Below are 27,500 nucleotides of genomic sequence, written 5' to 3'. Positions count from 1 at the left end.
TCCCCAGTGATAGAGAGAGAGAGGGGTAACTCCCCAGTGATAGAGAGAGAGGGGTAACTCCCAGTGATAGAGAGAGTGATAGGGGGTAACTCCCCAGTGATAGAGAGAGGGGTAACTCCCCAGTGATAGAGAGAGAGAGAGGGGTAACTCCCCAGTGATAGAGAGAGAGAGGGGGGTAACTCCCCAGTGATAGAGAGAGAGAGGGGTAACTCCCCAGTGATAGAGAGAGAGGGGTAACTCCCCAGTGATAGAGAGAGAGGGGTAACTCCCCAGTGATAGAGAGAGAGAGGGGTAACTCCCCAGTGATAGAGAGAGAGAGGGGTAACTCCCAGTGATAGAGAGAGAGAGGGTAACTCCCCAGTGATAGAGAGAGAGGGGGTAACTCCCCAGTGATAGAGAGAGGGGTAACTCCCCAGTGATAGAGAGAGAGAGAGGGGTAACTCCCCAGTGATAGAGAGAGGGGTAACTCCCCAGTGATAGAGAGAGGGGTAACTCCCCAGTGATAGAGAGAGGGGTAACTCTCCGGACGCCCCCACAGACTCAGTATCTCTCCATACCCTTAATAAAGACATAGCATTCGTCCTTATTAAGTGTATGCAAATGATTGAGATACACAAAATAATTCTGTTCTGTCTCTGGCAGTATGGGAGCTATGGACACACTCATTTACATATGCATAAATTAGACTCCCTCCTGCTTCTTTCTATGTGTAACAAAACATTAATGTTTCTCCATCTCTCTCCTTCTCCATCTCTCTCCTTCTCTTGCCTTCTCTCTCCTTCTCCATCTCTCTCCTTCTCCATCTCTCTCCTTCTCCATCTCTCTCCATCTCTCTCCTTCTCTTGCCTTCTCTCTCCTTCTCTTGCCTTCTCTCTCCTTCTCTTGCCTTCTCTCTCCTTCTCCATCTCTCTCCTTCTCCATCTCTCTCCTTCTCTTGCCTTCTTTCTCCTTCTCCATCTCACTCCTTCTCTTGCCTTCTCTCTCCTTCTCCTTCTCTCTCCTTCTCCATCTCTCTCCTTCTCCATCTCTCTCCTTCTCTCTCCTTCTCCATCTCTCTCCTTCTCCATCTCACGCCTTCTCTTGCCTTCTCTCTCCTTCTCCATCTCTCTCCATCTCTCTCCTTCTCCATCTCTTGCCTTCTCTCTCCTTCTCCATCTCTTGCCTTCTCTCTCCTTCTCCATCTCTCTCCTTCTCTCTCCTTCTCCATCTCTCTCCTTCTCTCTCCTTCTCCATCTCTCTCCTTCTCCATCTCTCTCCTTCTCTCTCCTTCTCCATCTCTCTCCTTCTCCATCTCTCTCCTTCTCTCTCCTTCTCCTTCTCTCTCCTTCTCCTTCTCTCTCCTTCTCTATCTCTCTCCTTCATCTCTCTGTCTCCATCTCTTGCCTTATCCATCTCTCTCCTCTCTCCTTCTCCATCTCTCTCCTTCTCCATCTCTCTCCTTCTCCATCTCTCTCCTTCTCCATCTCTCTCCTTCTCCATCTCTCTCCTCCATCCATCTCCTTCTCCATCTCTCCTTCTCTCTCCTTTTCCATCTCTCTCCTTCTCTCTCCTTCTCCATCTCTCTCATTCTCCATCTCTCTCATTTTCCTTCTCTTTCCTTCTCTCTCATTCTCTTTCCTTCTCTCTCCTTCTCCATCTCTCTCCTTCTCCATCTCTCTCCTTCTCTTGCCTTCTCTCTCATTCTCCATCTCTCTCATTCTCCATCTCTCTCCTTCTCCATCTCTCTCCTTCTCTTGCCTTCTCTATCCTTCTCCATCTCTCTCCTTCTCCATCTCTGTCCTTCTCCATCTCTCTCCTTCTCTTGCCTTCTCTCTCCTTCTCCATCTCTCTCCATCTCTTGCCTTCTCTCTCCATCTCTTGCCTTCTCTCTCCATCTCTTGCCTTCTCTCTCCTTCTCCATCTCTCTCCTTCTCCATCTCACTCCTTCTCCATCTCACTCCTTCTCCATCTCACTCCTTCTCCATCTCACTCCTTCTCCATCTCTCTCCTTCTCCATCTCACTCCTTCTCTTGCCTTCTCTCTCCTTCTCCTTCTCTCTCCTTCTCCATCTCTCTCCTTCTCCATCTCTCTCCTTCTCCATCTCACTCCTTCTCCATCTCTCTCCTTCTCCATCTCTCTCCTTCTCCATCTCACTCCTTCTCTTGCCTTCTCTCTCCTTCTCCTTCTCTCTCCTTCTCTCTCCTTCTCCATCTCTTGCCTTCTCTCTCCTTCTCCATCTCTTGCCTTCTCTCTCCTTCTCCATCTCTCTCCTTCTCCATCTCTCTCTCTCGTTCTCTTCTTCTCTCCACAGCTTTATAAAGAGATAGAGCTGGGCTCCAAAATAACCAAAGTCATCCAGTTCGACAGGGATGAGTCCTGTATGATTGGCTACGGTAAGGATGAGTCCTGTATGATCCTGTATGATTGGTTACGGTAAGGATGAGTCCTGTATGATTGGTTACGGTAAGGATGAGTCCTGTATGATTGGTTACGGTAAGGATCAGTCCTGTATGATTGGTTACGGTAAGGATGAGTCCTGTATGATTGGTTACGGTAAGGATCAGTCCTGTATGATTGGTTACGGTAAGGATGAGTCCTGTATGATTGGCTACGGTAAGGATCAGTCCTGTATGATTGGTTACGGTAAGGATGAGTCCTGTATGATTGGTTACGGTAAGGATCAATCCTGTATGATTGGTTACGGTAAGGATGAGTCCTGTATGATTGGTTACGGTAAGGATCAGTCCTGTATGATTGGTTACGGTAAGGATGAGTCCTGTATGATTGGCTACGGTAAGGATCAGTCCTGTATGATTGGTTACGGTAAGGATGAGTCCTGTATGATTGGTTACGGTAAGGATCAGTCCTGTATGATTGGTTACGGTAAGGATGAGTCCTGTATGATTGGTTACGGTAAGGATCAGTCCTGTATGATTGGTTACGGTAAGGATGAGTCCTGTATGATTGGTTACGGTAAGGATCAGTCCTGTATGATTGGTTACGGTAAGGATGAGTCCTGTATGATTGGCTACGGTAAGGATGAGTCCTGTATGATTGGTTACGGTAAGGATGAGTCCTGTATGATTGGCTACGGTAAGGATGAGTCCTGTATGATTGGCTACGGTAAGGATGAGTCCTGTATGATTGGCTACGGTAAGGATGAGTCCTGTATGATTGGCTACGGTAAGGATGAGTCCTGTATGATTGGTTACGGTAAGGATGAGTCCTGTATGATTGGCTACGGTAAGGATGAGTCCTGTATGATTGGCTACGGTAAGGATGAGTCCTGTATGATTGGCTACGGTAAGGATGAGTCCTGTATGATTGGCTACGGTAAGGATGAGTCCTGTATGATTGGCTACGGTAAGGATGAGTCCTGTATGATTGGCTACGGTAAGGATGAGTCCTGTATGATTGGCTACGGTAAGGATGAGTCCTGTATGATTGGCTACGGTAAGGATGAGTCCTGTATGATTGGTTACGGTAAGGATGAGTCCTGTATGATTGGCTACGGTAAGGATGAGTCCTGTATGATTGGCTACGGTAAGGATGAGTCCTGTATGATTGGCTACGGTAAGGATGAGTCCTGTATGATTGGCTACGGTAAGGATGAGTCCTGTATGATTGGCTACGGTAAGGATGAGTCCTGTATGATTGGCTACGGTAAGGATGAGTCCTGTATGATTGGCTACGGTAAGGATGAGTCCTGTATGATTGGCTACGGTAAGGATGAGTCCTGTATGATTGGCTACGGTAAGGATGAGTCCTGTATGATTGGTTACGGTAAGGATGAGTCCTGTATGATTGGTTACGGTAAGGATGAGTCCTGTATGATTGGCTACGGTAAGGATGAGTCCTGTATGATTGGCTACGGTAAGGATGAGTCCTGTATGATTGGCTACGGTAAGGATCAGTCCTGTATGATTGGCTACGGTAAGGATGAGTCCTGTATGATTGGCTACGGTAAGGATGAGTCCTGTATGATTGGTTACTTATTTTTTGAAGAAACATTCAAATGAAGGAGCTGGACAAGATGGCGGACTGAACACAACAGTGTAGATCACCTCAATATAAAATTGTAATATTCAATATCAGTAAGTCAGACTAAATATTAGCATTTCACAAACTGGTGGAACACAAAATATATCATAAGACTACAGAAATGTATCGACAAATATTACGAAAACAAGCATATATATATATGCTGGCAGCTATATATATGAAAACAAGCAACAGACAAACATGACGGAGAGTAAAACAGGGGAACCAATCAACATGGAGAGTAAAACAGGGGAACCAATCAACACGGAGAGTAAAACAGGGGAACCAATCAACATGGAGAGTAAAACAGGAGAACCAATCAACATGGAGAGTAAAAACAGGAGAACCAATCAACATGGAGAGTAAAAACAGGGGAACCAATCAACACGGAGAGTAAAAACAGGGGAACCAATCAACACGGAGAGTAAAACAGGGGAACCAATCAACACGGAGAGTAAAACAGGGGAACCAATCAACACGGAGAGTAAAACAGGGGAACCAATCAACACGGAGAGTAAAACAGGGGAACCAATCAACACGGAGAGTAAAACAGGGGAACCAATCAACATGGAGAGTAAAACAGGGGAACCAATCAACAAGGAGAGTAAAACAGGGGAACCAATCAACACGGAGAGTAAAACAGGGGAACCAATCAACACGGAGAGTAAAACAGGGGAACCAATCAACACGGAGAGTAAAACAGGGAACCAATCAACACGGAGAGTAAAACAGGGGAACCAATCAACACGGAGAGTAAAACAGGGGAACCAATCAACACGGAGAGTAAAACAGGGGAACCAATCAACACGGAGAGTAAAACAGGGGAACCAATCAACACGGAGAGTAAAACAGGGAACCAATCAACATGGAGAGTAAAACAGGGGAACCAATCAACATGGAGAGTAAAACAGGGGAACCAATCAACACTGAGAATAAAACAGGGGAACCAATCAACACTGAGAGTAAAACAGGGGAACCAATCAACATGGAGAGTAAAACAGGGGAACCAATCAACACGGAGAGTAAAACAGGGGAACCAATCAACACGGAGAGTAAAACAGGGCAACCTATCAACACGGAGAGTAAAACTGGGGAACCAATCAACACGGAGAGTAAAACTGGGGAACCAATCAACATGGAGAGTAAAACAGGGGAACCAATCAACACGGAGAGTAAAACAGGGGAACCAATCAACACGGAGAGTAAAACAGGGGAACCAATCAACACGGAGAGTAAAACAGGGGAACCAGTCAACACGGAGAGTAAAACAGGGGAACCAATCAACACGGAGAGTAAAACAGGGGAACCAATCAACGTGGAGAGTAAAACAGGGGAACCAATCAACACTGAGAATAAAACAGGGGAACCAATCAACACTGAGAATAAAACAGGGGAACCAATCAACACTGAGAATAAAACAGGGGAACCAATCAACACTGAGAGTAAAACAGGGGAACCAATCAACACGGAGAGTAAAACAGGGGAACCAATCAACACGGAGAGTAAAACAGGGGAACCAATCAACACGGAGAGTAAAACAGGGCAACCTATCAACATGGAGAGTAAAACTGGGGAACCAATCAACATGGAGAGTAAAACTGGGGAACCAATCAACACGGAGAGTAAAACAGGGGAACCAATCAACACGGAGAGTAAAACAGGGGAACCAATCAACATGGAGAGTAAAACAGGGGAACCAATCAACACGGAGAGTAAAACAGGGGAACCAGTCAACACGGAGAGTAAAACAGGGGAACCAATCAACATGGAGAGTAAAACAGGGGAACCAATCAACATGGAGAGTAAAACAGGGGAACCAATCAACATGGAGAGTAAAACAGGGGAACCAATCAACATGGAGAGTAAAACAGGGGAACCAATCAATATGGAGAGTAAAACAGGGGAACCAATCAATATGGAGAGTAAAACAGGGGAACCAATCAACATGGAGAGTAAAACTGGGGAACCAATCAACACGGAGAGTAAAACAGGGGAACCAATCAACACGGAGAGTAAAACAGGGGAACCAATCAACACGGAGAGTAAAACAGGGGAACCAATCAACATGGAGAGTAAAACAGGGGAACCAATCAACACGGAGAGTAAAACAGGGGAACCAGTCAACACGGAGAGTAAAACAGGGGAACCAGTCAACACGGAGAGTAAAACAGGGGAACCAATCAACATGGAGAGTAAAACAGGGGAACCAATCAACATGGAGAGTAAAACAGGGGAACCAATCAATATGGAGAGTAAAACAGGGGAACCAATCAATATGGAGAGTAAAACAGGGGAACCAATCAACATGGAGAGTAAAACAGGAGAACCGATCAATATGGAGAGTAAAACAGGGGAACCGATCAATATGGAGAGTAAAACTGGGGAACCAATCAACACGGAGAGTAAAACTGGGGAACCAATCAACATGGAGAGTAAAACAGGGGAACCAATCAACACGGAGAGTAAAACAGGGGAACCAATCAACACGGAGAGTAAAACAGGGGAACCAATCAACACGGAGAGTAAAACAGGGGAACCAGTCAACACGGAGAGTAAAACAGGGAACCAATCAACACGGAGAGTAAAACAGGGGAACCAATCAACGTGAGAGTAAAACAGGGGAACCAATCAACACTGAGAATAAAACAGGGGAACCAATCAACACTGAGAATAAAACAGGGGAACCAATCAACACTGAGAATAAAACAGGGGAACCAATCAACACTGAGAGTAAAACAGGGGAACCAATCAACACGGAGAGTAAAACAGGGGAACCAATCAACACGGAGAGTAAAACAGGGGAACCAATCAACACGGAGAGTAAAACAGGGCAACCTATCAACATGGAGAGTAAAACTGGGGAACCAATCAACATGGAGAGTAAAACTGGGGAACCAATCAACACGGAGAGTAAAACAGGGGAACCAATCAACACGGAGAGTAAAACAGGGGAACCAATCAACATGGAGAGTAAAACAGGGGAACCAATCAACACGGAGAGTAAAACAGGGGAACCAGTCAACACGGAGAGTAAAACAGGGGAACCAATCAACATGGAGAGTAAAACAGGGGAACCAATCAACATGGAGAGTAAAACAGGGGAACCAATCAACATGGAGAGTAAAACAGGGGAACCAATCAACATGGAGAGTAAAACAGGGGAACCAATCAATATGGAGAGTAAAACAGGGGAACCAATCAATATGGAGAGTAAAACAGGGGAACCAATCAACATGGAGAGTAAAACTGGGGAACCAATCAACACGGAGAGTAAAACAGGGGAACCAATCAACACGGAGAGTAAAACAGGGGAACCAATCAACACGGAGAGTAAAACAGGGAACCAATCAACATGGAGAGTAAAACAGGGGAACCAATCAACACGGAGAGTAAAACAGGGGAACCAGTCAACACGGAGAGTAAAACAGGGGAACCAGTCAACACGGAGAGTAAAACAGGGGAACCAATCAACATGGAGAGTAAAACAGGGGAACCAATCAACATGGAGAGTAAAACAGGGGAACCAATCAATATGGAGAGTAAAACAGGGGAACCAATCAATATGGAGAGTAAAACAGGGGAACCAATCAACATGGAGAGTAAAACAGGAGAACCGATCAATATGGAGAGTAAAACAGGGGAACCGATCAATATGGAGAGTAAAACAGGGGAACCGATCAACATGGAGAGTAAAACAGGAGAACCGACCAACATGGAGAGTAAAACAGGGGAACCAATCAACATGGAGAGTAAAACAGGGGAACCGATCAATATGGAGAGTAAAACGGGAACCAATCAATATGGAGAGTAAAACAGGGGAACCAATCAACATGGAGAGTAAAACAGGGGAACCAATCAACATGGAGAGTAAAACAGGGGAACCAATCAACATGGAGAGTAAAACAGGGGAACCAATCAACATGGAGAGTAAAACAGGGGAACCAATCAACATGTAGAGTAAAACAGGGGAACCAATCAACATGGAGAGTAAAACAGGAGAACCGATCAATATGGAGAGTAAAACAGGGGAACCGATCAACATGGAGAGTAAAACAGGGGAACCGATCAACATGGAGAGTAAAACAGGGGAACCAACCAACATGGAGAGTAAAACAGGAGAACCAATCAATATGGAGAGTAAAACAGGGGAACCAATCAATCCCTACCATACTGTCCATGGTAGGGATGTAATAATGGAACACCCAATACTGTCCATGGTAGGGATGGAATAATGGAACACCCAATACTATCCATGGTAGGGGTTGATTAATGGAACACCCAATACTATCCATGGTAGGGGTTGATTAATGGAACACCCAATACTATCCATGGTAGGGATTGATTAATGGAACACCCAACACTGTCCATGGTAGGGGTTGATTAATGGAACACGAAATACTGTCCATGGTAGGGGTTGATTAATGGAACACCCAATACTGTCCATGGTAGGGGTTGATTAATGGAACACCCAATACTGTCCATGGTAGGGGTTGATTAATGGAACACCCAATACTGTCCATGGTAGGGGTTGATTAATGGAACACCCAATACTGTCCACGGTAGGCTGCTGCTGTTAGCTGTCTGTATGCTGCTGTATGCTGCTGTATGCTGCTGTTAGCTGCTGTTCACTGTCTGTATGCTGCTGTTAGCTGCCAGTATGCTGCTGTTAGCTGTCTGTATGCTGCTGTTAGCTGTCTGTATGCTGCTGTTAGCTGTCTTTATGCTGCTGTTAGCTGCCAGTAGGCTGCTGTTAGCTGTCTGTATGCTGCTGTTAGCTGTCTGTATGCTGCTGTTAGCTGCCAGTATGCTGCTGTTAGCTGCTGTTAGCTGCCAGTATGCTGCTGTTAGCTGCTGTTAGCTGCCAGTATGCTGCTGTTAGCTGCCAGTATGCTGCTGTTAGCTGCCAGTATGCTGCTGTTAGCTGCTGTTAGCTGCCAGTATTCTGCTGTTAGCTGTCTGCATGCTGCTGTTAGCTGCCAGTATGCTGCTGTTAGCTGTCTGTATGCTGCTGTTAGCTGCCAGTATTCTGCTGTTAGCTGCCAGTATGCTGCTGTTAGCTGTCTGTATGCTGCTGTTAGCTGTCTGTATGCTGCTGTATGCTGCTGTATGCTGCTGTTAGCTGCTGTTCACTGTCTGTATGCTGCTGTTAGCTGCCAGTATGCTGCTGTTAGCTGTCTGTATGCTGCTGTTAGCTGTCTGTATGCTGCTGTTAGCTGTCTTTATGCTGCCAGTAGGCTGCTGTTAGCTGTCTGTATGCTGCTGTTAGCTGTCTGTATGCTGCTGTTAGCTGCCAGTATGCTGCTGTTAGCTGCTATTAGCTGCCAGTATGCTGCTGTTAGCTGCTGTTAGCTGCTATTAGCTGCCAGTATGCTGCTGTTAGCTGTCTGCATGCTGCTGTTAGCTGCCAGTATGCTGCTGTTAGCTGTCTGTATGCTGCTGTTAGCTGCCAGTATTCTGCTGTTAGCTGCCAGTATGCTGCTGGTAGCTGTCTGTATGCTGCTGTTAGCTGTCTGTATGCTGCTGTTAGCTGTCTGTAAATCAAATCAAATCAAATGTATTTATATAGCCCTTCGTACGTCAGCTGATATCTCAAAGTGCTGTACAGAAACCCAGCCTAAAACCCCAAACAGCAAACAATGCAGGTGTAAAAGCACGGTGGCTAGGAAAAACTCCCTAGAAAGGCCAAAACCTAGGAAGAAACCTAGAGAGGAACCGGGCTATGTGGGGTGGCCAGTCCTCTTCTGGCTGTGCCGGGTAGAGATTATAACAGAACATGACCAAGATGTTCAAATGTTCATAAATGACCAGCATGGTCAAATAATAATAAGGCAGAACAGTTGAAACTGGAGCAGCAGCACAGTCAGGTGGACTGGGGACAGCAAGGAGCCATCATGTCAGGTAGTCCTGGGGCACGGTCCTAGGGCTCAGGTCCTCCGAGAGAGAGAAAGAAAGAGAGAATTAGAGAGAGCATATGTGGGGTGGCCAGTCCTCTTCCGGCTGTGCCGGTGGAGATTATAACAGAACGTGGCCAAGATGTTCAAATGTTCATAAATGACCAGCATGGTTGAATAATAGTAAGGCAGAACAGTTGAAACTGGAGCAGGAGCATGGCCAGGTGGACTGGGGACAGCAAGGAGTCCTCATGTCAGGTAGTCCTGGGACATGGTCCTAGGGCCCAGGCCAGTTGAAACTGGAGCAGCAGCATGGCCAGGTGGACTGGGGACAGCAAGGAGTCATCATGTCAGGTAGTCCTGGGGCATGGTTCTAGGGCTCAGGTCCTCCGAGAGAGAGAAAGAAAGAGAGAAGGAGAGAATTAGAGAACGCACACTTAGATTTACACAGGACACCGAATAGGACAGGAGAAGTACTCCAGATAAACAAACTGACCCTAGCCCCGACACAAACTACTGCAGCATAAATACTGGAGGCTGAGACAGGAGGGTCAGGAGACACTGTGGCCCCATCCGAGGACACCCCGGACAGGGCCAAACAGGAAGGATATAACCCCACCCACTTTGCCAAAGCACAGCCCCCACACCACTAGAGGGAAATCTTCAACCACCAACTTACCATCCTGAGACAAGGCCGAGTATAGCCCACAAAGATCTCCGACACGGTACAACCCAAGGGGGAAACCCAGACAGGCCGACCACAACAGTGAATCAACCCACCCAGGTGACGCACCCCCCCCCAGGGACGGCACGAGAGAGCCCCAGCAAGCCAGTGACTCAGCCCCCGTAACAGGGTTAGAGGCAGAGAATCCCAGTGGAAAAAGGGGAACCGGCCAGGCAGAGACAGCAAGGGCGGTTCGTTGCTCCAGAGCCTTTCCGTTCACCTTCCCACTCCTGGGCCAGACTACACTCAATCATATGACCCACTGAAGAGATGAGTCTTCAGTAAAGACTTAAAGGTTGAGACCGAGTTTGCGTCTCTGACATGGGTAGGCAGACCGTTCCATAAAAATGGAGCTCTATAGGAGAAAGCCCTGCCTCCAGCTGTTTGCTTAGAAATTCTAGGGACAATTAGGAGGCCTGCGTCTTGTGACCGTAGCGTACGTATAGGTATGTACGGCAGGACCAAATCAGAGAGGTAGGTAGGAGCAAGCCCATGTAATGCTTTGTAGGTTAGCAGTAAAACCTTGAAATCAGCCCTTGCTTTGACAGGAAGCCAGTGTAGAGAGGCTAGCACTGGAGTAATATGATCAAATTTTTTTTTGGTTCTAGTCAGGATTCTAGCAGCCGTATTTAGCACTAACTGAAGTTTATTTAGTGCTTTATCCGGGTAGCCGGAAAATAGAGCATTGCTGCTGTTAGCTGCTGTTAGCTGCCAGTATGCTGCTGTTAGCTGCTGTTAGCTGTCTGTATGCTGCTGTTAGCTGTCTGTATGCTGCTGTTAGCTGTCTGTATGCTGCTGTTAGCTGTCTGTTAGCTGCCAGTATGCTGCTGTTAGCTGCCAGTATGCTGCTGTTAGCTGCCAGTATGCTGCTGTTTGCTGTCTGTATGCTGTCTGTATGCTGCTGGTAGCTTTCTGTATGCTGCTGGTAGCTGCCAGTATGCTGCTGGTAGCTGTCTGTATGCTGCTGGTAGCTGTCTGTATGCTGCTGTTAGCTGTCTGTATGCTGCTGTTAGCTGCCAGTATGCTGCTGTTAGCTGCTGTTAGCTGCCAGTATGCTGCTGTTAGCTGCTGTTAGCTGTCTGTATGCTGCTGTTAGCTGTCTGTATGCTGCTGTTAGCTGTCTGTATGCTGCTGTTAGCTGTCTGTATGCTGCTGTTAGCTGTCTGTTAGCTGCCAGTATGCTGCTGTTAGCTGCCAGTATGCTGCTGTTAGCTGTCTGTATGCTGCTGGTAGCTTTCTGTATGCTGCTGGTAGCTGTCTGTATGCTGATGGTAGCTGTCTGTATGCTGCTGTTTGCTGTCTGTATGCTGTCTGTATGCTGCTGGTAGCTTTCTGTATGCTGCTGGTAGCTGTCTGTATGCTGCTGGTAGCTGTCTGTATGCTGCTGGTAGCTGTCTGTATGCTGCTGGTAGCTGTCTGTATGCTGCTGTTAGCTGCTGTTAGCTGTCTGTATGCTGCTGTTTGCTGTCTGTATGCTGTCTGTATGCTGCTGGTAGCTTTCTGTATGCTGCTGGTAGCTGTCTGTATGCTGCTGGTAGCTGTCTGTATGCTGCTGTTTGCTGTCTGTATGCTGTCTGTATGCTGCTGTTAGCTGCCAGTATGCTGCTGGTAGCTGTCTGTATGCTGCTGTTTGCTGTCTGTATGCTGCTGTTTGCTGTCTGTATGCTGCTGGTAGCTGTCTGTATGCTGCTGTTTGCTGTCTGTATGCTGTCTGTATGCTGCTGGTAGCTTTCTGTATGCTGCTGGTAGCTGTCTGTATGCTGCTGGTAGCTGTCTGTATGCTGCTGGTAGCTGTCTGTATGCTGCTGGTAGCTGTCTGTATGCTGCTGTTAGCTGCTGTTAGCTGTCTGTATGCTGCTGTTTGCTGTCTGTATGCTGTCTGTATGCTGCTGGTAGCTTTCTGTATGCTGCTGGTAGCTGTCTGTATGCTGCTGGTAGCTGTCTGTATGCTGCTGTTTGCTGTCTGTATGCTGTCTGTATGCTGCTGGTAGCTGCCTGTATGCTGCTGTTAGCTGCCAGTATGCTGCTGGTAGCTGTCTGTATGCTGCTGTTTGCTGTCTGTATGCTGCTGTTTGCTGTCTGTATGCTGCTGTTAGCTGCTGTTAGCTGCCAGTATTCTGCTGTTAGCTGCCATTATGCTGCTGTTAGCTGCTGTTAGCTGCCAGTATGCTGCTGTTTGCTGTCTGTATGCTGCTGTATGCTGCTGTTTGCTGTCTGTATGCTGTCTGTATGCTGCTGTTAGCTGCTGTTAGCTGCCAGTATTCTGCTGTTAGCTGCCATTATGCTGCTGGTAGCTGTCTGTATGCTGCTGTTTGCTGTCTGTATGCTGTCTGTATGCTGCTGTTAGCTGCCAGTATGCTGCTGTTAGCTGCCATTATGCTGCTGGTAGCTGTCTGTATGCTGCTGTTTGCTGTCTGTATGCTGCTGGTAGCTTTCTGTATGCTGCTGGTAGCTGTTTGTATGCTGCTGGTAGCTGTCTGTATGCTGCTGGTAGCTGTCTGTATGCTGCTGTTAGCTGCCAGTATGCTGCTGTTAGCTGTCTGTATGCTGCTGTTAGCTGCTGTTAGCTGCCAGTATGCTGCTGTTAGCTGCTGTTAGCTGCCAGTATGCTGCTGTTAGCTGTCTGTATGCTGCTGTTAGCTGCCAGTATGCTGCTGGTAGCTGTCTGTATGCTGCTGTTTGCTGTCTGTATGCTGCTGTTGCTGCTGTTAGCTGCCAGTATGCTGCTGTTAGCTGCCATTATGCTGCTGTTAGCTGTCTGTTAGCTGCAAGTATGCTGCTGTTAGCTGCCAGTATGCTGCTGTTAGCTGTCTGTATGCTGCTGTTAGCTGCCTGTATGCTGCTGTTAGCTGCTGTTAGCTGCCTGCATTCAGCCAAAATGCAGTCAGAGACTTTCTAAACCAGTACAGCTCTCTCAACATACTGAGTCTGCAGAGCCAGAGCCCCCTGATGGGAGAGCCTAATATACAAGGAAAATCTCAACACTGCTAAATAGAACCTTGACGACCTCGTACCTAGCCGGTGGGGTGCCCCCCACCCAGGCAGTGGCAGTGCTGGCATGGGGGGGGGGTCACACTCGGACATTCAGAGAGGGGGGTCACACTCGGACATTCAGAGAGGGGGTCACACTCGGACATTCAGAGAGGGGGTCACACTCGGACATTCAGAGAGGGGGTCACACTCGGACATTCAGAGAGGGGGGTCACACTCGACATTCAGAGAGGGGGGTCACACTCGGACATTCAGAGAGGGGGGTCACACTCGGACATTCAGAGAGGGGGGTCACACTCGGACATTCAGAGAGGGGGGTCACACTCGGACATTCAGAGAGGGGGGTCACACTCGGACATTCAGAGAGGGGGCAAATTATTGTGGCCCTGGTGGCACAAGATAATCTAATTGTCTGACTGCACAGAGATGCTTGGGAATATGGGGCGACAGGTAGCCTAGTGGTTAGAGTGTAGAGGTGGCAGGGTAGCCTAGTGGTTAGAGTGTAGAGGCGGCAGGGTAGCCTAGTGGTTAGAGTGTAGAGGTGGCAGGTAGCCTAGTGGTTAGAGTGTAGAGGTGGAAGGTAGCCTAGTGGTTATTTATTTATTTTTATTTTACCTTTATTTAACCAGGCAAGTCAGTTAAGAACGCATTCTTATTTTCAATGACGGCCTAGGAGCAGTGGGTTTAATGACAGATTTGTACCTTGTCAGTTCGGGGGTTTGAACTCGCAACCTTCCGGTTACCAGTCCAACGCTATAACCACTAGGCTACCCTGCCACCCCACTGACAAGCAGTTAACAGCATGGTTAGAGCGTTGGACTAGTTTAACTGTAAGGTTGCGAGATCGAATCCCCGAGCTGACGAGGTAGAAATCTGTCGTTCTGCCCCTGATTTGTTCTTAACTGCCTTAGTTAAATAATAGTATGGTCACAACGGGGGAACATGTGTGGGTGTTTCAGGGGAAGGGGGTGGATCTGACCTCCATCACCTAGGACGTGACAATGGTTCATCAAATCCCCCCATTCCTGCCCCTTTTTTTGTAGCTCAGTTTTTCAGGCCGTCTCATATAGCTGCAACTGTATACGCTTTTGTAAATCAAGACCTTTCTTGAGTTGGGCTCTGAGATGGCGCAACTGTTGAGCATCTGGTTGTTTGTGGGGGGGGAAAGGGTGTGTGTGTGTGTGTGTGTGTGTGTGTGTGTGTGTGTGTGTGTGTGTGTGTGTGTGTGTGTGTGTGTGTGTGTGTGTGTGTGTGTGTGTGTGTGTGTGTGTGTGTGTGTGTGTGTGTGTGTGTGTGTGTGTGTGTGTCCCACAACTGTTGCGAGGGAGTAAAATATGTTAGGGACACTATAGGATGAATCACAATAATTGTGTACTAAAATATCATTTTTTGTAATAGCGAGACTGATGAGATGTAAAAATCCTTTGCATAAACTGCCTAGATTACTGCAAATATGAATAGCTAATTATGGAAGATAAATAGGAATTTAAAATTGTATAATACTAATCGAGGTGAGGGCAAAATGCATTTGATCTGCTTCTGTTCTGTGGGTGGCACTGTGCTGTTTTCAAAGGATGGGTCCCGGTCTCTCCGGGACCATAGGATCCTGGGGGTCGGGGTCGTCTGCCAGTCATTGGGATGACAAACCAACTCTGGATGAGGAAGGGTTTTAAGCGGGTGGAATAGTGAGGACCGATTGGTGGTTTACTTAGTAGCAATGCAAAAGTCATGGTACAGTTATATAGACACTCAATCATCATGTTTCTTTTTAATGGTAAGTTTAACAAAAATATATTATGATAAATAAAATTATAAGTTTTCTCATTATGGTAAGTGGTGAAATAAGTATAGCCAGTTCTAATTGTAATGGCTTAGCAGATAAAAAATAAACGATTATCAGTATTTACCTGGCTAAAAGAGAAGGAATATAATATCTATTGTTTACAGGAAACTCAGTCAACAATTTTAGATGAAGTTTTGTGGAAAAAGGACTTTGGGGGCCAAATATATTTCTCCCATATTTCTCCCAGTTTGCCCATCTTAATCTTTTCTTTTTAGTGGCCAGTCTGAGATATTATATTTTTCTTTGCAACTCTGCCTAGAAGGCATCCTGGAGTCGCCTCTTCACTGTTGACGTTGAGACTGATGTGTTGCAGGTAGTATTTAATGAAGCTGCCAGTTGAGGACTTGTGAGGCGTCTGTTTCTCAAACTAGACACTCTAATGCACTTGTCCTCTTGCTCAGTTGTGCACAGGGGACACCCACTCCTCTTTCTATTCTGGTTAGAAACGGTGTGCGCTGTTCTGTGAAGGGAGGAGTGAACACACAGCTTTGTATGAGATCTAGAGTTTCTTGGCAATTTCTCACATGGAATATCAATTAGACTTTATCCGATATAACATAGGTACAGCACATCCCCTTATTGTATGGGACACTTTTAAATGTGACTTTAGAGGCCATGCAATTCAGTACTCCTCTATAAAACAAAAGCGATTTAGGTCAAAAGAGTCCATATTAACAAAGGAAATTGAAGGACTAACAGAACAGACAGGTGGCAATAAAAACTACCTTAGAGGCACGGAATAAGTTAGAGGAAAATGGAGGAACTTATTCTAGAAAGATCCAGTGTAATATAGTATAAAAATAAAGCTGGATGGGACATGGGGAAAAATGCACCAAATATATTTTTCAATCTTCAACATAGAAATGCAAAAACAAATGTAGCAACATTTTTTATCTTTAATTTACAATCTGAAGAAACGATGAGAATAGAAAGTACTTTTGTGAATCATCACAGTTCAAATAGAAATCCAAAATAGATGGTGTTGAGAGATAGACGGGAGGGGTTGAATGGAGATGAAGGGACTGGATGGTGTTGAGAGATAGATGGGAGGGGTTGAATGGAGATGAAGGGACTGGATGGTGTTGAGAGATAGACGGGAGGGGTTGAATGGAGATGAAGGGACTGGATGGTGTTGAGAGATAGACGGGAGGGGTTGAAGGGACTGGATGGTGTTGAGAGATAGATGGGAGGGGTTGAATGGAGATGAAGGGACTGGATGGTGTTGAGAGATAGAAGCGGGAGGGTTGAATGGAGATGAAGGGACTGGATGGTGTTGAGAGATAGACGGGAGGGGTTGAATGGAGATGAAGGGACTGGATGGTGTTGAGAGATAGATGGGAGGGGTTGAATGGAGATGAAGGGACTGGATGGTGTTGAGATATAGATGGGAGGGGTTGAATGGAGATGAAGGGACTGGATGGTGTTTTGAGATATAGATGGGAGGGGTTGAATGGAGATGAAGGGACTGGATGGTGTTGAGATATAGACAGGAGGGGTTGAAGGACTGGATGGTGTTGAGAGATAGATGGGAGGGGTTGAATGGAGATGAAGGGACTGGATAGTGTTGAGAGATAGACGGGAGGGGTTGAATGGAGATGAAGGGACTGGATGGTGTTGAGAGATAGACAGGAGGGGTTGAAGGGACTGGATGGTGTTGAGAGATAGATGGGAGGGGTTGAATGGAGATGAAGGGACTGGATGGTGTTGAGAGATAGATGGGAGGGGTTGAATGGAGATGAAGGGACTGGATGGTGTTGAGAGATAGATGGGAGGGGTTGAATGGAGATGAAGGGACTGGATGGTGTTGAGAGATAGATGGGAGGGGTTGAATGGAGATGAATGGAGATGAAGGGACTGGATGGTGTTGAGAGATAGACGGGAGGGGTTGAATGGAGATGAAGGGACTGGATGGTATTGAGAGATAGACGGGAGGGGTTGAATGGAGCTGAAGGGTGGGACTGGATGGTATTGAGAGATAGATGGGAGGGGTTGAATGGAGATGAAGGGTGGGACTAATAACAAGATAACCAATGTAAACACAGTTACAAATCAAACTGGATGAACTTCAGAAATAGAGGAAGGACTAAAAACAAACTTAATATAACTATTGTAAAATAGATTGTGTCTGTAAAATGTGTATAAGTATGGTACAGTTGAAGTCGGAAGTTTACATACACCTTAGCCAAATACATTCCAAAATTCCTGACATTTAAGCCCAGTAATAATTCCCTGTTTTAGGTCAGTTAGGATCACCACTTTATTTTAAGAATGTGAAATGTCAGAATAATAGTAGAGAAAATATTTATTTCAGCTTTTTTTCTTTCATCTCATTCCTAGTGGGTCAGAAGTTTACATAAACTCAATTAGTATTTGGTAGCATTGCCTTTTAAATTGTTTAACTTGGGTCAAACGTTTCTGGTAGCCTTCCACAATCTTCCCACAATAAGTTGGGTGAATTTTGGCCCATTCCTCCTGACAGAGCTGGTGTAACTGAGTCAGGTTTGTAGGCCTCCTTGCCTCACATACGCTATTTCAGTTATGCCCACAAATTTTCTATGGGATTGAGGTCAGGGCTTTGTGATGGTCACTCCAATACCTTGACTTTGTTGTCCTTAAGCCATTTTGCCACAGCTTTGGAAGTATGCTTGGGGTCATTGTCCATTTGGAAGTATGCTTGGGGTCATTGTCCATTTGGAAGACCCATTTGGAAGTATGCTTGGGGTCATTGTCCATTTGGAAGACCCATTTGTGACCAAGCTTTAACTTCCTGACTGATGTCTTGAGATGTTGCTTCAATATATCCACATACTTTTCTTTCCTTGTGATGTCATCTACTTGGTGAAGTGCACCAGTCCCTCCTGCAGCAAAGCACCCCACAACATGATGCTGCCACCCCCGTGCCTCACGGTTGGGATGGTGTTCTCCGGCTTGCAAGCCTCCCTTATTTCCTCCAAACATAACGATGGTCATTATGGCCAAATAGTTCTATTTTGTTTCATCAGACCAGAGGACATTTCTCCAAAAGTACGATCTTTGTCCCATGTGCAGTTGCAAACCGTAGTCTGGCTTTTTTATGGCGGTTTTGGAGCAGTGGCTTCTTCCTTGCTGAGCGGCCTTTCAGGTTATGTCGATATAGGACTCGTTTTACTGTGGATATAGATACTTTTGTATCTGTTTCCTCCAGCATCTTCACAAGGTCCTTTGCTGTTGTTCTGGGATTGATTTGCACTTTTTGCACCAAAGTACGTTCATCTCTAGGAGACAGAATGTGTCTCTTTCCTGAGCGGTATGACGGCTGCGTGGTCCCATGGTGTTTATACTTGCTTAAGTATTGTTTGTACAGATGAACGTGGTAACTTCAGGCGTTTGGAAATTAGTCCCAAGGATGAACCAGACTTGGTACCTCCCAAGGATGAACCAGACTTGGTACCTCCCAAGGATGAACCAGACTTGGTACCTCCCAAGGATGAACCAGACTTGGTACCTCCCAAGGATGAACCAGACTTGGTACCTCCCAAGGATGAACCAGACTTGGTACCTCCCAAGGATGAACCAGACTTGGTACCTCCCAAGGATGAACCAGACTTGGTACCTCCCAAGGATGAACCAGACTTGGTACCTCCCAAGGATGAACCAGACTTGGTACCTCCCAAGGATGAACCAGACTTGGTACCTCCCAAGGATGAACCAGACTTGGTACCTCCCAAGGATGAACCAGACTTGGTACCTCCCAAGGATGAACCAGACTTGGTACCTCCCAAGGATGAACCAGACTTGGTACCTCCCAAGGATGAACCAGACTTGGTACCTCCCAAGGATGAACCAGACTTGGTACCTCCCAAGGATGAACAGACTTGGTACCTCCCAAGGATGAACCAGACTTGGTACCTCCCAAGGATGAACCAGACTTGGTACCTCCCAAGGATGAACCAGACTTGGTACCTCCCAAGGATGAACCAGACTTGGTACCTCCCAAGGATGAACCAGACTTGGTACCTCCCAAGGATGAACCAGACTTGGTACCTCCCAAGGATGAACCAGACTTGGTACCTCCCAAGGATGAACCAGACTTGGTACCTCCCAAGGATGAACCAGACTTGGTACCTCCCAAGGATGAACCAGACTTGGTACCTCCCAAGGATGAACCAGACTTGGTACCTCCCAAGGATGAATCAGACTTGGTACCTCCCAAGGATGAACCAGACTTGGTACCTCCCAAGGATGAACCAGACTTGTGAAGGTCTACAATATTTTTTCTGAGGTCTTGGCTGATTTTCTTTTGAATTTCCCATGATGTCAAGCAAAGAGGCACTGAGTTTGAAGGAAGGCCTTGACATACATCCACAGGTACACCTCCAATTGGCTCAAATTATGTCAATTAGCCTATCAGAAGCTTCTAAAGCCATAGCATCATTTTCTGTAATTTTCCAAGCTGTTTAAAGGCACAGGCAACTTAGTGTATGTAAACTTCTGACCCATTTGAATTGTGGTACAGTGAATTATAAGTGAAATAATCTGTCTGTAAACAATTGTTGGAAAAATTACTTGTGTCATGCACCAAGTAGATGTCCTAACTGACTTGCCAAATCTAAAGTTTGTTAACAAGAAAAAAGAGTTTTAATGACTCCAACCTAAGTGAGTTTTAATGACTCCAACCTAAAGTGTATGTAAACTAGTTTTAATGACTCCAACCTAAGTGGATGTAAACTAGTTTTAATGACTCCAACCTAAGTGTATGTAAACTAGTTTTAATGACTCCAACCTAAGTGTATCTAAACTAGTTTTAATGACTCCAACCTAAGTGTATCTAAACTAGTTTTAATGACTCCAACCTAAGTGGATGCAAACTAGTTTTAATGACTCCAACCTAAGTGTATGTAAACTAGTTTTAATGACTCCAACTAGTTTTAATGACTCCAACTAGTTTTAATGACTCCAACTAGTTTTAATGACTCCAACTAGTTTTAATGACTCCAACCTAAGTGTATGTAAACTAGTTTTAATGACTCCAACTAGTTTTAATGACTCCAACCTAAGTGTATGTAAACTAGTTTTAATGACTCCAACCTAAGTGTATGTAAACTAGTTTTAATGACTCCAACTAGTTTTAATGACTCCAACCTAAGTGTATGTAAACTAGTTTTAATGACTCCAACCTAAGTGTATGTTAACTTCCTACTTCAACAGTATATAACATTCCATTGATTACTGTAGAAGCTGGAAGTAGAAGACTATATATTTACTCCAAAAATGTATGGAGGATTGGAAATGATGCAGACAATTACATTGATGGAAGCAACAGTCTATCTGCAAAATATTAAAGCTGATCCACCCCTAGAAAAAAGGGATGAGTCCTGTATGATTGGCTATGGTAAGGATGAGTCCTGTTTGATTGGCTATGGTAAGGATGAGTCCTGTTTGATTGGCTATGGTAAGGATTAGTCCTGTATGATTGGCTACGGTAAGGATGAGTCCTGTTTGATTGGCTATGGTAAGGATTAGTCCTGTATGATTGGCTACGGTAAGGATTAGTCCTGTTTGATTGGCTACGGTAAGGATGAGTCCTGTTTGATTGGCTACGGTAAGGATGAGTCCTGTATGATTGGCTACGGTAAGGATGAGTCCTGTTTGATTGGCTACGTAAGGATCAGTCCTGTATGATTGGCTACGGTAAGGATGAGTCCTGTTTGATTGGCTACGGTAAGGATGAGTCCTGTTTGATTGGCTACGGTAAGGATGAGTCCTGTTTGATTGGCTACGGTAAGGATGAGTCCTGTTTGATTGGCTACGGTAAGGATTAGTCCTGTATGATTGGCTACGGTAAGGATGAGTCCTGTTTGATTGGCTACGCTAAGGATGAGTCCTGTTTGATTGGCTATGGTAAGGATGAGTCCTGTATGATTGGCTATGGTAAGGATGAGTCCTGTTTGATTGGCTATGGTAAGGATGAGTCCTGTATGATTGGCTACGGTAAGGATCAGTCCTGTTTGATTGGCTACGGTAAGGATCAGTCCTGTTTGATTGGCTACGCTAAGGATGAGTCCTGTTTGATTGGCTATGGTAAGGATGAGTCCTGTATGATTGGCTACGGTAAGGATCAGTCCTGTTTGATTGGCTACGGTAAGGATGAGTCCTGGATCCTATGAATCGCATTCTCACAGTTTCATCATCTATTATAATACAGTGTGTTCGTCCCAAATGTTATTTATATAGTGCTCTACTTTTGACTTTGGGCCCTGGTTAAAAGTAGTGCACTTCACTATAAAGGGAATAGGGTGGCATTTGGGACGCAGCCTTGTCCACATTCACAGATCATTTAACATGCTAAGAATGAAGCGACTTCCCTTTCAATTTATAATTTATAATAATATATGTCATTTAGCAGACGTTTTATCCAGCGACTTACAGTCATGTGTGCATACATTCTACGTATGGGTGGTCCCGGAATCGAACCCACTACCCTGGCGTTACAAGCGCCATGCTCTACCAACTGAGCTACAGAAGGACCACAATTTCAATCATGTTGTAGTATACAGTGTCTAAATTTCCACCACTGAGAGAATATTTTCACTAGCAGATGTGTTGTCATGCATTCTGTTATTCTAGTCACGTCTCAGATTACTTGTGTTTGTTAGACTGATCCTGTCGGTGATTTGGTGATGTGTGTTGAGTAAGGAATTGATTCTCTCTCTCTTATCCCCCTCTCCCTCTCTCTCTCTCTTCTCATCCCCTCCTCCTTCTCTCCTCTCCCTCTGCCTCTCTCTCATCCCCTCCGTCTCTCCTCTCATCCCCCTCCGTCTCTCCCCTCATCCCCCTCCTCCGTCTCTCCTCTCATCCCCCTCCGTCTCTCCTCTCATCCCCCTCCGTCTCTCCTCTCATCCCCTCTGTCTCTCCTCTCATCCCCCTCCGTCTCTCCTCTCATCCCCTCCGTCTCTCCTCTCATCCCCCTCCTCCGTCTCTCCTCTCCCTCCGTCCCTCTCTCTCCGCCCCCTCTCCTCTCCCTCCGTCCCTCCCTCTCTCCCCCTCTGTCTCTCCTCTTCCTCCTCGTCACTCCTCTTTCTCTCCCCTCTCCCCTCCCTCCGTCTCTCCCTCCCTCCGTCTCTCCTCTTTCTCCTCCCCCTCTCCCTCCCCCTCCGTCTCTCCCCTCCCTCCGTCTCTCCTCTCCTCTGTCTCTCCTCTCATCCCCCCGTCTCTCCTCTCCCGCCCCCTCTCCTCTCTCCCTCCTTCTTTCCTCCCTCCGTCTCTCTCTCTCCTCCGTCTCTCCCTCTGCCCCCTGTCCTCTCCCTCTGTCTCTCCCTCTCCTCTGTCTCTCTTCTCCCTCTGTCTCTCCCTCTGCCCCTGTCCTCTCCTCTGTCTCTCCTCTCCTCTGTCTCTCCTCTCTCCCCCTCCGTCCTCTCCCCTCTGCCCCCTGTCCTCTCCCTCTGTCTCTCCTCTCTCCCCTCCGTCTCTCCCCTCTGCCCCCCTCCCTCTGTCCTCCTCTCCTCTGTCTCTCCTCTCCCTCTGTCCTCTCCTCTCCCTCTGTCTCTCCTCTCCCTCTGTCTCTCCTCTCCTCTGCTCTCTCTCTGCCCCCCTCTCCCTCTGTCTCTCCTCTCCTCCGTCTCTCCCCTCTGCCCCCTGTCCTCTCCCTCTGTCTCTCCTCTCCCTCTGTCTCTCCTCTCCCTCTGTCTCTCCTCTCCCTCTCTCCTCTCTCCTCTGTCTCTCCTCTCCCTCTGTCTCTCCTCTCCCTCTGTCTCTCCTCTCTCCCTCTGTCTCTCCTCCTGTCTCTCTCCCTCTGTCTCTCCCCCTCTCTGTCTTTCCCCTCTGCCCCCTGTCTTCTCCCTCTGTCTCTCCTCTCATCCCCTCCGTCTCTCCTCTCATCCCCCTCCCTCCGTCTCCCATCCCCCTCCGTCTCCCTCTCCCGCCCCCTCTCCTCTCCCTCCGTCCCTCCTCTCCTCCCCCTCTCCTCTCCCTCCGTCCCTCCTCCCCTCCCCCTCCTCCGTCCGTCTCTCTCCTCCTCCCTGTCTCTCCTCTCTGTCCCCTGTCCTCTCCCTCTGTCTCTCCTCTCCTCCGTCTCTCTTCTCCCCCCGTCTCTCCCCTCTGCCCTCCTGTCCTCTCCCTCTCCCTCCGTCTCTCCTCCTCCCTCTCCCTCCGTCTCTCCCCTCTGCCCCTGTCCTCTTCCTCTGTCTCTCCCTCCCTCCGTCTCTCCTCTCTGCCCCCTGTCCTCTCCCTCTGTCTCTCTCTCCGTCTCTCCCATCTGCCCCCTGTCCTCTCCCTCTGTCTCTCCCTCCGTCTCCCCTCTGCCCCCTGTCCTCTCCCTCTGTCTCTCCTCTCCCTCTGTCTCTCCTCTCCCTCCGTCTCCCCTCTGCCCCCTGTCCTCTCCCTCTGTCTCTCCTCTCCCTCTCTCTCTCTCCCTCTGTCTCTCTCCTCTCCTCTGTCTCTCCTCTCCCTCTGTCTCTCCTCTCCCTCCGTCTCTCCTCTCTGCCCCCTGTCCTCTCCCCCGTCCCTCTCTCCCTCTCCCCTCTCTCCTCTCCTCTGTCTCCCCTCTGCCCCCTGTCCTCTCCTCTCTCTCTCTCTCTCCTCTCTCCTCTCCCTCCGTCTCTCCCTCTGCCCCCTGTCCTCTCCCTCTGTCTCTCCTCTCCCTCCGTCTCCTCTCTCTCTGTCTCTCCCTCCTCTGCCCCCTGTCCTCTCCCTCTGTTGTCTCTCCTCTCCTCTGTCTCTCCTCTCCCTCCGTCTCTCCCCTCTGCCCCTGTCCTCTCCCTCTGTCTCTCCTCTCCTCCGTCTCTCTTCTCCCTCCGTCTCTCCCCTCTGCCCCTGTCCTCTCCCTCTCTCATCTCTCCTCTCCCTCCGTCTCTCTCCCCTCTGCCCCTGTCCTCTCCCTCTGTCTCTCCTCTCCTCCGTCTCTCTCTCCCTCCGTCTCTCCCTCTCTGCCCCCTGTCCTCTCCCTCTGTCTCTCCTCTCCTCTGTCTCTCCTCTCCCTCCGTCTCTCCCCCTCTGCCCCCTGTCCTCTCCCTCTGTCTCTCCTCTCCCTCTGTCTCTCCTCTCCCTCTGTCTCTCCTCTCCCTCTGTCTCTCCCTCTCCTCCGTCTTTCCCCTCTGCTCCCTCTGTCTTCTCCCTCTGTCTCTCCTCTCATCCCCCTCTGTCTCTCCTCTCATCCCCTCCTCCGTCTCTCCTCTCCCTCCGTCTCTTCCTCTCCGCCTCCTCTCATCCCCCTCCCTCCTCCTCTCATCCCCCTCCGTCTCTCCTCTCCCGTCTCTCCCTCCTCCGTCTCTCCCCTCTCATCCCCCTCTCCGTCTCTCTCCTCTGTCTCTCCCCCCCTCCGTCTCTCCCTCCCGTCTCTCTCCTCTCCCGCTCTGTCTCATCCCCTCCCTCCGTCTTTCCTCTCCCCCTGTCCTCTCCTCTGTCTCTCTCTCTCCTCCGTCTCTCTTCTCCCTCCGTCTCTCCCCTCTGCCCCCTGTCCTCTCCCTCTGTCTCTCCTCTCCTCCGTCTCTCTTCTCCCTCCGTCTCTCCCCTCTGCCCCCTGTCCTCTCTCTCTCTGTCTCTGTCTCTCCTCCTCTCCCTCCGTCTCTCCCCTCTGCCCCCTGTCCTCTTCCTCTGTCTCTCCTCTCCTCCGTCTCTCTGTCTCTGCCCCCTGTCCCTCTCCCCTCTCCTCTGTCTCTCTCTCCGTCTCTCCCATCTTTTCCCCCTGTCCTCTCCCTCTGTCTCTCCTCTCCCTCCGTCTCTCCTCTCTGCCCCTGTCCTCTCCCCTGTCTCTCCTCTCCTCTGTCTCTCCTCTCCTCTGTCTTCCCCTCTGCCCCTGTCCTCTCCATGTCTCTCCTCTCCTCCATCTCTCTCCTCCGTCTCTCCCCCTCTCTCCCCTCTCTCCCTCTGTCTCTCCTCTCCATCTCCTCTCTCCGTCTCTCCTCTGCCTCCATCTCTCCTCTCCTCTCCGTCTCTCTCCCTCTCCCCCTGTCCTCTCTCTGTCTCTCCTCTCTCTGTCTCTCCTCTCATCCCCTCCGTCTCTCCTCTCTGCCCCCTGTCCTCTCCCTCCCTCCGTCCTCCTCCGTCTCTCCTCTCCCTCTGTCTCTCCTCTCTGCCCCCTGTCCTCCCTCTGTCTCTCCTCCTCCGTCTCTCCCTCCCTCTGTCTCTCCTCTCCTCCGTCTCTCCTCCCTCCGTCTCTCCTCTCTGCCCCCTGTCCTCTCCCTCTGTCTCTCCTCTCCTCCGTCTCTCTCTCCTCCCGTCTCTCCTCTCCACCTCCGTCTCTCCTCTCCCTCCGTCTCTCCCTCTCCTTCCGTCTCTCCTCTCTGCCCCCCTGTCCTCTCCCTCCGTCTCTCCTCTCCTCCGTCTCTCCTCTCCCTCCTCCGTCTCCCTCTCCTCCGTCTCTCCTCTCCCCTCCGTCTCTCCCTCTCCTCCGTCTCTCCTCTCCCTCCGTCTCTCCTCTCCTCCGTCTCTCTCCTCCGTCCTCCCTCCTCCCCCTGTCCCTCTCCCCCTCCGTCTCTCCCCTCCCTCCGTCTCTCCTCTCTGCCCCCTGTCCTCTCCCCCTCTCTTTCCCTCCTCCGTCTCTCCTCTCCTCCAGGGTTTTCCATCTCAGTGGTGGAGGAGGATTCAGTGCAGCAGCTCTACATTACCGATGTGAAGGCGGGAGGATTAGCCTTCGCTAAAGGTTCCTTACCACACACACCATCTATAGTGGGAAGATACCATATAGATATACAGAACCAGACAGAGAGGGCAGGTAGTGGGAAGATGGACCAGAACCAGACAGAGAGGAAAATTTCCACCAGTGAGAGAATATTTTCAAACATACACCTCATTACTTATAGAGTACACAGGCATCTCCCTGACACGATGAGGATCTCTGTAGCATATAACCATAGGAGATCGGTACTGCAGATTAGAGGGGCCTTTCTCAGGTCCCATAGAGAGGGGAAATGGATCCCTCCTGGGGCTGAGAGAGAGAGAGTATTAACAACCTCATGGTGCCAGGAAAGAGTGAAGACCATATAAATATTATATTGTATAGTATAGACAGTGTGAGACCCCCACCTCCATACACACACACTAATATACCATCTTGGCTCTTCAGGTCTGAATGCGGGGATGAGATCTTGCAGCTGAATGGGAAAGACTCGTGCAAATTGAAGTTCCAGGGGACATGAAGGGGGCGTTTTCCCAGGCCTCTCTGTCCCTGACCGTCAACACTCTGCCCTCCACGGACCGACGACAAATCTGTTACCTGCCCCCCGACGCTCTGACGCACAGGAAGTCCTCCACACAGACATCTTCTCTATGAACCAGGGTGAGTTACAGTAGTCCTCTATACTGGCGTGAACCAGGGGTGAGTTACAGTAGTCCTCTATACTGACGTGAACCAGGGTGAGTTACAGTAGTCCTCTATACTGACGTGAACCAGGGTGAGTTACAGTAGTCCTCTATACTGACGTGAACCAGGGTGAGTTACAGTAGTCCTCTATACTGGCGTGAACCCTGGTGAGTTACAGTAGTCCTCTATACTGACGTGAACCAGGGTGAGTTACAGTAGTCCTCTATACTGACGTGAACCAGGGTGAGTTACAGTCCTCTATACTGACGTGAACTGGGTGAGTTACAGTAGTCCTCTATACTGACGTGAACCAGGGTGAGTTACAGTAGTCCTCTATACTGACGTGAACCAGGGTGAGTTACAGTAGTCCTCTATACTGACGTGAACCAGGATATGTAAGATCTCTCTCATCCCAAATGGCTATTCCCTTTTCACAGCCTACACCTTATGTGGCCCGGGTCAAAAGTAGTGTACTGAATAGGGTGCCATTTGGGATGCCGGTGATTATTATTATGCTAGCTGGACAGCGACCTCATCGTGGTCTTTCTGCTCCAGAGGAGATTCTGGATGACGGGGTTGGTCTGACGCTGGAGAGTTCTGGAGACAGCCTGGACGACTCTGAGAGCTTCAGCGAGGCAGACCAATGCAGAAAGGTAGGACTCTCGTATCTCTTCATTCTTAATGTTTTTTTTAACCTTTTTCTTTGCGGGTGGAAGTCTGAGATGTGGGATACAACAGACAGACGTTTCAGGT

At 48.3% G+C, this 27,500-nt stretch overlaps 1 protein-coding gene across 1 annotated transcript in view; it reads left to right on the top strand.

Annotated features, from left to right (window-relative positions):
• The window catches only part of LOC123993836 (rho guanine nucleotide exchange factor TIAM1-like), a 147,512-nt gene extending 120,970 nt beyond the window's left edge, over positions 1 to 26,542 (top strand). Inside the window, exons 14-16 of the mRNA XM_046296303.1 lie at positions 2,291 to 2,372; positions 26,001 to 26,087; positions 26,511 to 26,542. Coding sequence (XP_046152259.1) covers positions 2,291 to 2,372; positions 26,001 to 26,087; positions 26,511 to 26,542 — 201 coding nt within the window. The remainder of the gene's footprint in view (positions 1 to 2,290; positions 2,373 to 26,000; positions 26,088 to 26,510) is intronic.
• Positions 26,543 to 27,500: the final 958 nt, after the last annotated feature.

Source organism: Oncorhynchus gorbuscha, linkage group LG13 (genome assembly GCF_021184085.1).
Source record: "Oncorhynchus gorbuscha isolate QuinsamMale2020 ecotype Even-year linkage group LG13, OgorEven_v1.0, whole genome shotgun sequence".
NCBI lineage: Eukaryota > Metazoa > Chordata > Actinopteri > Salmoniformes > Salmonidae > Oncorhynchus > Oncorhynchus gorbuscha.
This window is presented reverse-complemented; position numbering and strand designations above follow the sequence as displayed.